Source organism: Tachypleus tridentatus, chromosome 6 (genome assembly GCF_004210375.1).
Source record: "Tachypleus tridentatus isolate NWPU-2018 chromosome 6, ASM421037v1, whole genome shotgun sequence".
Classification (NCBI taxonomy): domain Eukaryota; kingdom Metazoa; phylum Arthropoda; class Merostomata; order Xiphosura; family Limulidae; genus Tachypleus; species Tachypleus tridentatus.
Genome location: NC_134830.1, coordinates 30,161,403 through 30,175,572, shown reverse-complemented (window position 1 = coordinate 30,175,572; position 14,170 = coordinate 30,161,403). Strand labels below are relative to the sequence as shown.

General features: G+C 33.1%; 1 protein-coding gene across 1 annotated transcript in view; it reads right to left on the bottom strand.

Moving 5' to 3' along the window:
• LOC143252170 (uncharacterized) overlaps positions 1 to 14,170 on the bottom strand; it is a 239,289-nt gene that overhangs the window by 97,342 nt on the left and 127,777 nt on the right. Inside the window, exons 2-3 of the mRNA XM_076503885.1 lie at positions 5,105 to 5,213; positions 2,706 to 3,531 (exon numbers count right to left, since the gene is read on the bottom strand). Of these exons, the coding sequence (XP_076360000.1) occupies positions 2,706 to 3,531; positions 5,105 to 5,176 (898 nt within the window). The 5' untranslated portion in view covers positions 5,177 to 5,213. The remainder of the gene's footprint in view (positions 1 to 2,705; positions 3,532 to 5,104; positions 5,214 to 14,170) is intronic.

Genomic DNA, 14,170 nt, shown 5'->3' with positions numbered 1-14,170 from the left:
TCAAGACTATTCAAAGGGTACTTAATGTTATCAAGACTATTCAAAGGGTACTTAATGTTATCAAGACTATTCAAAGGGCACTTAATGATATCAAGACTATTCAAAGGGTACTTAATGTTATCAAGACTATTCGAAGGGTACTTAATGTTATCAAGACTATTCAAGTGTTATCAAGACTATTCAAAGGGCACTTAATGATATCAAGACTATTCAAAGGGTACTTAATGTTATCAAGACTATTCGAAGGGTACTTAATGTTATCAAGACTATTCAAAGGGCACATAATGGTATCAAGACTATTCCTTTCATTATGATGGATGGCATGTTGACCACTATTCCACTAGAAATGATTTTGAACTGATCCTGGTATGACTTTTTATCACATTTCATTGATTTCTTTATTGACTGATATTAAACTGGCCAGTTAGTGCTGTATTTGGTAGTACTATACCTGGAGTAGTCCAGGAAGGTACTTCAGTTACAAAAGTTACTGCACTAGTTTTATTCTATAACTGCTGTTATTTTCTACCTCATTTAAGTCTTTCTGTATTTCATCGATTCTGTCATTACAGCTTTGCTGGACTTCTAACAATTTGTAATTAATTACACGTAGCTTATCATGCTTTTTGTATTTTATTGTTGTAATATCTCTCTCTATATATATATTTAATAGTTTCATTGATTTTGTCTACAAACATACTTATTTTTAATTTTCCTCAGATACCACTTCCCTTTTGTCTAACTCTTCTCTTAAATTCCCGTCTCTTATCTCTTGATGTCGTATTATTCTATCTTTCTCTTGGCCAGGTGGATTGAGGCGTTCGACTCGTAATCTGAGGGTCGCGGGTTCGAATCTCCGTCGCACCAAACATGTTCGCCCTTTCAGTCGTGTCGGCGTTATAACGGTCAATCCCACTGTTCGATTGTAAAAGAGTAGCCCAAGAGTTGGCGGTGGGTGATGATGACTAGCTGCCTTCCCTGTAGTCTTACACTGCTAAATTGAGGACGGCTATAGCAGATAGCCTTTGCGTAACTTTGCGCGAAATTCAAAACAAACAAACAAATCTTCCAGGTCGTCCTTCAGTTTATTGTCGTTATAATCGTAGTTCAAGCTCAACTCAAGTATATTCAAAGTTCCTATTTATTTTCACTGAAAAAATTCCACTTCTGACACTATTGTTGTAAAGTTGTTCTTGTAAATGGCAAGATATTAGTTTATTTCTTCCTTAATGTTTCTACAAATTGGCTACACTGTCACAGTTGTAGATCAAGTTTACAGATGGCGCTAACTGCACTACACTAATGTAAAGAATAGATTTACTGATATATATTACTTAACATCTGAAAAAGCAAATAAACAAAAACAAAAAAAACATTTAACTGATTTTCCATACCGACTTGGAAACGACTTTATTATCTTGAAACAATCTCTTCAGTTATCCTTCATCTATAATGCAAAATCCAGATCACTTGGGCGATAATAAATTTCATTATTTCCTTCAAACTGGCCAAATTTACAAATAACACTAATTGCACTATATAAGCATAAGGAATATACTTATAGATATATATATAACTTCCCTTTATTAAAAAAAGAAGAAAAATTGACTGACTTCCCTTATCAACTAAAAACAACTTTACTTTCTTGAAACAAACTCTATTGCTATCTTGAATTTGTAATCTACTCTTAAATTTACTAGATTTCGCGTCAAATATTCAGAGCTTTATAGGCCTAATTTGAACGTCATCATTATGACCTGCAGCTTTTTATAGCTAACATCTAAATTACAATATTAATATAAATCCATTTCACGATTACATATATATATATATGTATATAGTTATATAAACCTATTCTGCTTTTAACATTTCTTGATTGTATGATGAAATAGTTAATAAGAATTGCCACCGGCGATATTAATTATAATTATTTGATTGTTTCATTTGTATGCAAATTGAAAATATTTTAATTGACCTAGTAGAAAGTATGAATATTATATATAACGGGAGTTTCTTAATGATTAGTACCATCTAGTGTACAATTAACAAACTATTAAGGTAGCTTTTTGTTTTTCGATGTGAAAAATTGGAAAGAAACATTGATTTTGTGTGTTCACATTGTCATCAGTGATAAAAATTCAGAGCAATTCGACAGGCAGGTTTCACTCTTCAAAGCTGTTATTGTTTTATAAAAACTGAGCATCCAACATAAAAAGTTAAAAAAAATACTCGTGTTTTTTCACATTTCTTTATCTCATCAGGTACTGAAAGTTACAAACAGTGTAGTACAGATTGAAAAAAACGTGCAATGACTTGCGAAATTATATCAGCAGCAAACACGGTGCACGTGTTATATTATCGCGAATTCCACAGTAGGGGATATTCCAAATAATTTAAAATGTATTATATACAAGTAGCATTTTCTTTGCAAGCAAATGTCAAGACACTTATCTATCAGAATTGTAAGAAAACCTTAAAAGTAAACACAGAAAAGTAATGTAACCTCATGTTTACAAGCAATACTTTTTATGCAAGAAATAAGGAAAATACTTGAAGGACTCAACATCGTAACTTTATATTTCAAAATACAATAAATACGTAAAATTCGAAATGTCATAGACAATATTTAACTAATACCGATTTTCAAACATTAAAACCAGAACTATAATAACTTTTGAAAGATTTGGGTACAACTGGTCACTTACCATCGACGTTGGTTACTTCGGCGGGAGAAGGAAGACGATTAACCCCACATGTCGTCGTTGTATCAGGGGCTGGGTTAGTTTCTGTAGGGTGAAGAAGAAAGTTGGTGACCTGGGAAACTGACCTTGTGGAAGGGGTTATGTTACCTCTTACTTTACAAGCAACTGGACAAGCCAAAGTACCAGTGGAGACTGTGTGATTTGGGAGATTGGTGTTTAGCAAACCCGAAGCCTGAAGGGCAGTCGTCAGCAAAGAAGGGGCTATCTGTGACGACGCTCCATTAGATGACCCTGGTGATTCAGTTGATTCTGTTATGAGGGAATAAAAGTTTCCAGGTGAGGTAAGAAGCCCTGAAGTTTGAAGTGCTGAGGTTAAAGTGGAAGCAGAGTTACTATTCACGGCCGCTACAGAAGACGAAAGTGAGATGTTAGAGACATCTGTTGATGAATGAGTGAGTCCAAACTCTTCAACGGAAGTCACAGAAGGGTTAAAGCAGGATGTTGCTGTCAGGTTTTCTTCCGACGCATGCGTAACTCGACTGCAGCTCGCATCACAGTCTTCCACACTTCTTCTTTTCTTTCTTTTACGGATGGAACTCTGAATCTCTTCCAGGTGAGGTTGGGACGTTAACAGTTGAGTAAGGATACCACTGTTTTCTACTTTTGTCTCGATATCTGCAAAGATACCATCAAGCTCAAAATCCGAAGCTGAAAACTGTCGCATAATTTCTTCCTCTTCAAGTTCGGGAACTAAGCCGTGTAAGTCTGTATGTGACAGTTCCTGGAGAACATCGGGCTGTTGTTGGACAATGATATTAGGTCCGCTGTCCTAAAGACCAAAGTAAAGGATGTCAGTTATAAAAATTACAGCAAAATGCATGATCTAGAAGAGCATGCTATAGGCAATATAAATATTAGTACCAATGTATTTACTAAATACAATAATTACATGGGTAGAAATATATATATATATATATTCAGTCTTAGAAGGCCCGGCATGGCCAAGCGTGTTAAGGCGTTCGACTCGTAATCTAAGTGTCGCGAGTTCGCATCCCTGTTGCGCCAAGCATGTTCGCCCTTTCAGCCGTGGGGGCGTTATAATGTTACGATCAATCCCACTATTCGTTGGTAAAAGAGTAGCCCAAGAGTTGGCGGTGGGTGGTGATGACTAGCTGCCTTCCCTCTAGTTTTACACTGCTAAATTAGGGACGGCTAGCACAGATAGCCCTCGAGTAGCTTTGTGCGAAATTCAAAAAAACAAACAAAGCAAACAAACAGAAAATGAAATATTTTTAACTGAATGATTTATTTTTCAAAAAAGAACTGCACTAAATTCAGAACATGATACTATTTTTTTTTCTTTTGCACACACACTCACAAACGTGTGTGTGTCAGGTTTGGCTTGTAGTGAATTTCGAGCGAAGCTAACCAATAGCTATCTGCGTTAGCGTTCCTAATTCAGGAGTGTAAGACTAGAGGGAAGGCAGCTAGTCATCACCACCTACTGCCAACTCTTGGACTACTCTTTTTCAACGAATTGTGGGATTGACCCCCACACTATAATGCCTCCAAGGCTGAAAGGGTGAGTATATTTGGTGGGACGCGAATTCGAACCCAAAACACGCAAGCCCGTATGAATTAGGTTAAAATAATGTTTATAATTTCATTCTGATTACAATTAAACATAATTTTAGTTACATGATATCTTGGTTTCAATTTCAGTTTAGAGTAACATTCTTACATATCGGTTTCTAAAGAATTATTTAACAAATAATCTGATAACGTGGATAATTTTTAGAGTTAATTTTCTTCATTAGGATATTTATTTTATTAGTCCAGAAATAGAATAATAATAATAGTAATCATAAATTATTATTCTTTTTAAAATAGAAGAATTTTATTGTTATGAAGAACCTCGCTATTTCCAAGTTTTGTAATAGATACTCTATTATCTAAGAAAATAAAACCACATTATTTCTAAAAGTATGTTACGTATCTCATACACAAATACTTTTATTTATTTTACGCGCCCATAGTTTTAAGTGTCGCCTCTTGAGCATATGCAAAATAATCATATTCAGCACTTATAGCATGTGCTAGTGATATCTTCATAATTCCAACAACACTTTATAATTACAAATCATTTCGGCCATTTTTCGCTAGGTTCACTTCAACAATTATGTCCGAAATTTTTTCTTTTTTAAGTGCATAAAACAACACTTGCCATCTATCAGTAAACATTTACATTACTCAAGTGTTCTACCACTGGACTCATATCCACTTTAATTAGCCAAATACATTTTAAATTAGAGAAAGACCACTTTTAAATAATTTTTTTAGTAAACAAACTGACACTTCTGCAGAATGCCCTTTCTTGCTATACTGTGATAATTAATACTCACAAGACAGGAAAGATCCACCATTTTGCCATCAGCATCAGGACACCACAGCAAGTCATCGTCAATATAAGGCATCTTACCATTAACAAATGCTTGTTTGATGGTGGAAAACCTAAAATAATAAAGCAGACACAGTTGTTTATTAGTACTCACAAGTAATAAAGAGCACCTTTAAATAAAGAGATTTCATTTTTTTTTTCAGGCTTTTCCTGGTTTTGGTTACTATGTGAAATCATTAGACGACGTTTCGGGTTCTATATTAAACACTAGACGACGTTTCGGGTACTATATTGATATATTAGATGATGTTTCATCATATTTTCATAGAATTCGGAAAATCGTCTCGGGACTGCATAAAAACAAAAACAAAATGAAAAAAAAAAAACGAAACAAAACGGCGTCAAAAGTGGACAGACATTTCAGTCCTCGTGTTCAGCATACTGAAATCTACTTTAAATGGAAAGTTGATACACTCTTTCAAGGATATTATCCAGTTAATCACTCGGTTTGTATATTATTTACTTTTTGATTTTGCGCAAAGCTACACGATGGCTGTCTGCACTAGCCGTCCCTAATTTTGTAGTGTAAGACTAGAGGGAAGGCAGCTAGTCATCACCACCCACCGCCAACTCATGGGCAACTCTTTTACCAACGAATAGTCAGTCACATTATAACGCCCCCACGGCTGAAAAAGCGAGCATGTTTGGTGCGAAGAGGATTCGAACTCGCGACCCTCAGATTACGAGTCGAGCGCCCTAACCACCTGGCCATGTCGAGCCCTAATGTATTGCACTCTTCCGTCTAAAATAAAATTTCGCTGTATTTTTAAATGTTTTCAAACTACAAAAATTAAAATAACAATGACGAAACGTTGCGGAATGACCGATACACTTAATGTTAGTAAAGGTGTTGCTTATTAAATAAGAATTATTGATATTAATTAATGATTAATACGACTAACGAAAAAAAAACTATATACTGAACTGACGATTCGTCGTCTAAACTAAGCTTGTTGAAAACGAAGCGTTTTAATAGATCATTTGAATCGTCCCTTCTGGCCCGACATGGCCAAGCGTGTTAAGGCGTGCGACTTGTAATCTGAGGGGCGCGGGTTCGCATCCCCATCGCGCCAAACATGCTCGTCCTTTCAGCCGTGGGGGCATTATAATGGTACGGTCAATCCCACTATTCGTTGGTAAAAGAGTAGCCCAAGATTTGGCGGTGAGTGGTGATGACTAGTTGCCTTCCCTCTAGTCTTACACTGCTAAATTAGGGACGGCTAGCGCAGATAGCCCTCGAGTAGGTTTGTGCGAAATTGAAAAACAAACAAACAAACAAACAAACAAACAAATCGACCCTTTTAAAATGATTGTCTTACATATATAACAGAGACGGTTGATATGTATAGTAAAACTTTGATTTAAAACATCAAAACAAATAATGTTTAGACCTCCTTAGGACATCATCAGGTAGATATTAATCCTATTATATCTGTTATCTCCACAACTCGTGATCAATACGGTCACTTTTTCAAATATCATTCTTAACCTGCTGATGACCTAAGGAGGGCAAAACGTTATTTGTTTTGTGTTTTAATACATGTATCAGCTGTTTTTACTGCTCGTATCCATACGTAATTAAAGTGCGTTCTTTGTGTTCATGAAATTGATGTTTTCATGGTGCTCAAATAAAGGAAAAATAGAATGAATTATGCTATGAATTCTATTGGATTTTCTTCAAGTGTACGTGTATGTACGTAAGTGCTTCAATGCGTAAACCATTCCGAGTGAGTCATTTTTTATATTTATCTGTTTTCTTTCTTTAACCCAGCAGAAAGAATTGACGCTACACGCAATCAAAATATAAAAGCAGGGTATTGTGAGTACTGTTAGATTTCAACGCACTAGATGGCAGCACAGAGGATAAAATATATATTGGTCAGAATTAAAATAATTCGCCATGCAAGGTAAAATTATCTGGTGTGAATATTCAACGATTCCGAGGTTTACCTAAAATACTTATGAGAACAGTATTTAGACTCTATTTTGTAAATGTATCACACGCTTATTTTGTTTACTATAAGTTTGTTTATTTACGGTCGCAGAAAGGAAAGTAAATTGTAACGACATAAAATATGCGACCAACTTACTGGTGCACAATCTAGATAAGAAAAGAAAGCCCAGGAAAACAAATAATGATTTAAAGATAAAAAATATTAATTCTAACCCAAGTATTGGTAGATACTGACTAATCAACTAGAATGAGAAAAAATCTTACTCAAGCATTGGTAGATACGGACTAATCAACTACGAATATGGTAGAATCTTACTCAAGTATTGGTAGATACTGACTAATAAACTCAAAATATCGTAGAATCTTACTCAAGTATTGGCAGATACTGACTAATCAACTAATAATATGGTAGAATCTTTCTCAAGTATTGGCAGATAATGACTAATCAACTAAAAATATGGTGGAAACTCACTCAAGTATTGGTAGATACTGACAAATAGACCAGAATATTGTAGAATATTTCTCAAGTATTGGCAGATACTGACTAATCAACTAAGAAAATGGTAAAATCCTACCCAAAAACTGGTAGATACTGACTAATCAACTAAAATATGGTAGAATCTAACCCAAGTATTGGTAGATACTGAATAATCAACAAGAATAAGGTAGAATCTTACTCAAGTATTGGTATATACTGACTAATAAAATAAGAATATGGTAGAATTTTACCCAAGTATTGGAAGATACTGACTAAGCAACTAGAATATGGTAGAATCTAACCCAAGTATTGGTAGATAATGAATAATCAACTATAATAAGGTAGAATCTAACCCAAGTATTCGTAGATACTGACTAATAAACTAGAATATGGTAGAATCTTACCCAAATATTGATAGATTCTGACTAATCAACTAAGAATATGGTAGAATCTTACTCAAGTATTGGAAGATACTGACTAATCAACTAAAAATATGGTAGAATATTTCTCAAGTATTGGTAGATACTGACTAATCAACTAAGAATATGGTAGAATATTTCTCAAGTATTGGTACATACTGACTAATCAAATAAAATACGGTAGAATCTAACACAAGTATTGGTAGATACTGACTAATCAACTACAATAAGTTAGAATCTAACCCAAGTATTGGTAGATACTGACTAATCAACTAGAATATGGTAGAATCTTACCCAACTATTGATAGATACTGACTAATCAACTAAGAATATGGTAGAATCTTACTCAAATATTGGCAGATACTGACTAATCAACAAAGAATATGGTAAAATCTTACTCAAGTATTGGTAGATACTGGCTAATCAACTAAGAATATGGTAGAATCTAACCCAAGTATTGGTAGATATGACTGCAACTAAAATATGGTAGAATCTAACCCAAGTATTGGTAGATACTGACTAATCAACTTGAATAAGGTAGAATCTTACCAACATATTGGTAGATACTGGTTAATGAACTAAGAATATGGTAGAACCTTACTCAAGTATTGGTAGATACTGACTAAACAACTAAAATATCGTAGAATATAACCCAAGTACTGGTAGATACTGACTAATCAACTAGAATATGGTAGAATCTACCCAAGTATTGGTAGATACTGACTAATAAACAAGAGAAAAATAGAATCTTATTTAAGTATTGGCAGATACTGACTAATCAATTAGAATATGGTAGAATCTTACTCAAGTATTGGTACATACTGACTAATCAACTAGAATAAGGTAGAATCTTACTCAAGTATTGGTAGATACTGACTAATCAACTAAGAACATGGTAAAATCTTGCTAAAGCATTGGAAGATACTGGTTAATCAACTAGAATATGGTAGAATCTAACCAAATTATTTTTAGATACTGACTAAGAAACTAGAATATGGTAGAATCTAACCAAAGAATTGGTAGATACTGACTAATCAACTAGAATATGGTAAAATCTAACCCAAGTATTGGTAGATACTAAATAATCAACTAAGAATATGGTAGAATATTTCTCAAGTATTGGTAGATACTGACTAATCAACTAAAATATGGTAGAATATTTCTCAAGTATTGGTACATACTACTAATCAATCAGAATCTAGAATTGGTAGATACTGACTAATCAACTAGAATATGGTAGAATCTAACCCAAGTATTGGTAGATACTGACTAATCAACTAGAATATGGTAGAATCTTACCCAAATATTGGTAGATACTGACTAATCAACTAGAATATGGTAGAATCTTACCCAAGTATTGGTAGATACTGACTAATCAACTAAGAATATGGTAGAATCTTACTCAAGTATTGGTAGATACTGACTAAGCAACTAAAATATGGTAGAATCTAACCCAAGTATTGGTAGATACTGACTAATCAACTAGAATATGGTAGAATCTACCCAAGTATTGGTAGATACTGACTAATAAACAAGAGAAAAATAGAATCTTATTTAAGTATTGGCAGATACTGACTAATCAATTAGAATATGGTAGAATCTTACTCAAGTATTGGTAGATACTGACTAATCAACTAAGAACATGGTAAAATCTTGCTCAAGCATTGGAAGATACTGGTTAATCAACTAGAATATGGTAGAATCTAACCAAATTATTTTTAGATACTGACTAAGAAACTAGAATATGGTAGAATCTAACCCAAGAATTGGTAGATACTGACTAATCAACTAGAATATGGTAAAATCTAACCCAAGTATTGGTAGATACTAAATAATCAACTAGAATCAGGTAGAATCTTACTCAAGTATTGGTAGATACTGACTAATCAACTAAGAAAATGGTAGAATCTTCATCAAGTATGGCAGATACTGACTAATCAACTAGAATATGGTAGAATCTTACACAAGTATTGGTAGATAGTAATTAATACACTAAAAAATATGGCAGAACCTTACTCAAGTATTGGCAGATACCGACTAATCAACTAATAATATGGTAGAATCTTTCTCAAGTATTGGCAGATAATGACTAATCAACTAAGAATATGGTAGAATCTTACTCAAATATTGGCAGATACTGAATAATCAACTAAGAATATGGTAAAATCGTATTTAAGTATTGGTAGATACTGGCTAATCAACTAAGAATATGGTAGAATCTTACTCAAGTATTGGTAGATACTGACTAAGCAACTAAAATATGGTAGAATCTAACCCAAGTATTGGTAGATACTGACTAATCAACTTGAATAAGGTAGAATCTTACCAACATATTGGTAGATACTGGTTAATGAACTAAGAATATGGTAGTACCTTACTCAAGTATTGGTAGATACTGACTAATCAACTAAAATATGGTAGAATCTAACCCAAGTATTGGTAGATACTGACTAATCAACTAGAATATGGTAGAATCTACCCAAGTATTGGTAGATACTGACTAATAAACAAGAGAAAAATAGAATCTTATTTAAGTATTGGCAGATACTGACTAATCAATTAGAATATGGTAGAATTTAACTCAAGTATTGGTACATACTGACTAATCAACTGAGAATATGGTAAAATCTTGCTCAAGCATTGGAAGATACTGGTTAATAAACTAGAATATGGTAGAATCTAACCAAATTATTTTTAGATACTGACTAAGCAACTAGAATATGGTAGAATCTAACCAAAGAATTCGTAGATTCTGACTAATCAACTAGAATATGGTAAAATCTAACACAAGTATTGGTAGATACTGACTAATCAACTAGAATGAGGTAGAATCTTACTCAAGTATTGGTAGATACTGACTAATCAACTAGAATATGGTAAAATCTTGCTCAAGTATTGGAAGATACTGGTTAATCAACTAGAATATGGTAGAATCTAACAAATTATTTTAGATACTGACTAAGAAACTAGAATATGGTAGAATCTAACCAAAGTATTGGTAGATACTGACTAATCAACTAGAATATGGTAGAATCTTACCCAAGTATTGGTAGATACTGACTAATCAACTAAGAATATGGTAGAATCTTTCTCAAGTATTGGTAGATACTGACTAATCAACTAGAATATGGTAGAATCTTACTCAAGTATTGGTAGATACTGACTAATCAACTAAGAATATGGTAGAATCTAACCAAAGTATTGGTAGATACTGACTAATCAACTAGAATATGGTAGAATCTAACCCAAGAATTGGTAGATACTGACTAATCAACTAGAATATGGTAGAATCTTACCCAAGTATTGGTAGATACTGACTAATCAACTAAGAATATGGTAGAATCTTACTCAAGTATTGGTAGATACTGACTAATCAACTAAGAATATGGTAAAATCTATCCAAGTATTGGTAGATACTGACTAATCAACTAAGAATATGGTAGAATCTTACCCAAGTATTGGTAGATACTGACTAATCAACTAAAATATGGTAGAATCTAACCCAAGTATTGGTAGATACTGACTAATCAACTAGAATATGGTAGAATCTAACCCAAGTATTGGTAGATACTGACTAATCAACTTGAGAAAAATAGAATCTTACCCAAGTATTGGTAGATACTGACTAATCAACTAAGAATATGGTAGAATCTTACCAAGTATTGGTAGATACTGACTAATCAACTAAGAATAAGGTAAAATCTTACTAAAGTATTGGTAGATACTGACTAATCAACTAGAATATGGTAGAATCTTACCAAAGTATTGGTAGATACTGACTAATCAAAAGAATATGGTAGAATCTAACACAAGTATTGGTAGATACAGACTAATCAACTAGAATATGGTAGAATCTTACCCAAGTATTGGTAGATACTGACTAATCAACTAGAATATGGTAGAATCTAACCCAAGTATTGGTAGATACTGACTAATCAACTAGAATATGGTAGAATCTAACCCAAGTATTGGTAGATACTGAATAATCAACTAGAATAAGGTAGAATCTTATCCAAGTATTGGTAGATACTGACTAATCAACTAGAATAGGTAGAATCTTACCCAAGTATTGGTAGATACTGACTAATCAACTAATAATATGGTAGAATCTTACTCAAGTATTGGTAGATACTGACTAATCAACTAAGAATATGGTAAAATCTTACTCAAGTATTGGTAGATACTGACTAATCAACTAGAATATGGTAGAATCTTACCAAAGTATTGGTAGATACTGACTAATCAAAAGAATAAGGTAGAATCTAACACCAGTATTGGTAGATACAGACTAATCAACTAGAATATGGTAGAATCTTACCCAAGTATTGGTAGATACTGACTAATCAACTAGAATATGGTAGAATCTAACCCAAGTATTGGTAGATACTGACTAATCAACTAGAATATGGTAGAATCTACCTAAGTATTGAAAGATACTGACTAATAAACAAGAATAAAATAGAATCTTATTTAAGTATTGGCAGATACTGACTAATCAACAAAGAATATCGTAGAATCTTACCCAAGTATTGGTAGATACTGACTAATCAACAAAAACATGGTAAAATCTAACCCAAGTATTGGTAGATACTGACTAATCAACTAGAATATGGTAGAATCTTACCAAAGTATTGGTAGATACTGACTAATCAACTAAGAATATGGTAGAATCGAAACTCAAGTATTGGTAGATACTGAATAATCAACTAGAATATGGTAGAATCTTACCCAAGTATTGGTAGATACTGACTAATCAACTAAGAATATGGTAGAATCTTTCTCTAGTATTGGTAGATACTGACTAATCAACTAAGAATATGGTAGAATATTTCTCAAGTATTGGTACATACTGACTAATCAACTAGAATATGGTAGAATCTAACCAAAGTATTGGTAGATACTGACTAATCAACTAGAATATGGTAGAATCTAACCCAAGTATTGGTAGATACTGACTAATCAACTAGAATATAATAGAATCTAACCCAAGTATTGGTAGATACTGACTGATCAACAAAAACATGGTAAAATCTTACCAAAGTATTGGTAGATACTGACTAATCAACTAGAATATGGTAGAATCTTACCCAAGTATTGGTAGATACTGACTAATCAACTAAGAATATGGTACAATCTTACTCAAGTATTGGTAGATACTGACTAAGCAACTAGAATATGGTAGAATCTTACCTAAGTATTGGTAGATACTGACTAATCAACTAAGAATATGGTAGAATCTTACTCAAGTATTGGTAGATACTGACTAATCAACTAGAATATGGTAGAATCTAACCCAAGTATTGGTAGATACTGACTAATCAACTAGAATATGGTAGAATCTAACCCAAGTATTGGTAGATACTGACTAATCAACTAGAATATGGTAGAATCTTACCTAAGTATTGGTAGATACTGACTAAACAAATAAGAATATGGTAAAATCTTTCCCAAGTATTGGTAGATACTGACTAATGAACTGAAATAAGGTAAAATCTTACTCAAGTATTGGTAGATACTGACTAATCAACAAGAATAAGGTAGAATCTAACACCAGTATTGGTAGATACAGACTAATGAACAAGAACATGGTAGATTCTTACCCACGTATTGGTAGATAATGACTGATCAACTAATACATGGTAGAATCTAACCCAAGTATTGGTAGATACTGACTAATCAACTAGAATATGGTAGAATCTACCCAAGTATTGGTAGATACTGACTAATAAACAAGAATAAAATAGAATCTTATTTAAGTATTGGCAGATACTGACTAATCAACTAGAATATGGTAGAATCTTACCCAAGTATTGGTAGATACTAACTAATCAACTAATAATATGGTAGAATCTTACTCAAGTATTGGTAGATACTGACTAAACAACTGGAATAAGGTAAAATCTTACTAAAGTATTGGTAGATACTGTCTAATCAACTAGAATATGGTAGAATCTTACCAAAGTATTGGTAGATACTGACTAATCAACTAGAATATGGAAGAATCTTACCAAAGTATTGGTAGATACTGGTTAATCAACTAAGAATATGGTAGAATCTTACTCAAGTATTGGTAGATACTGACTAAGCAACTAGAATATGGTAGAATCTAACCCAAGTATTGGTAGATACTGACTAATCAACTAAGAATATGGTAGAATC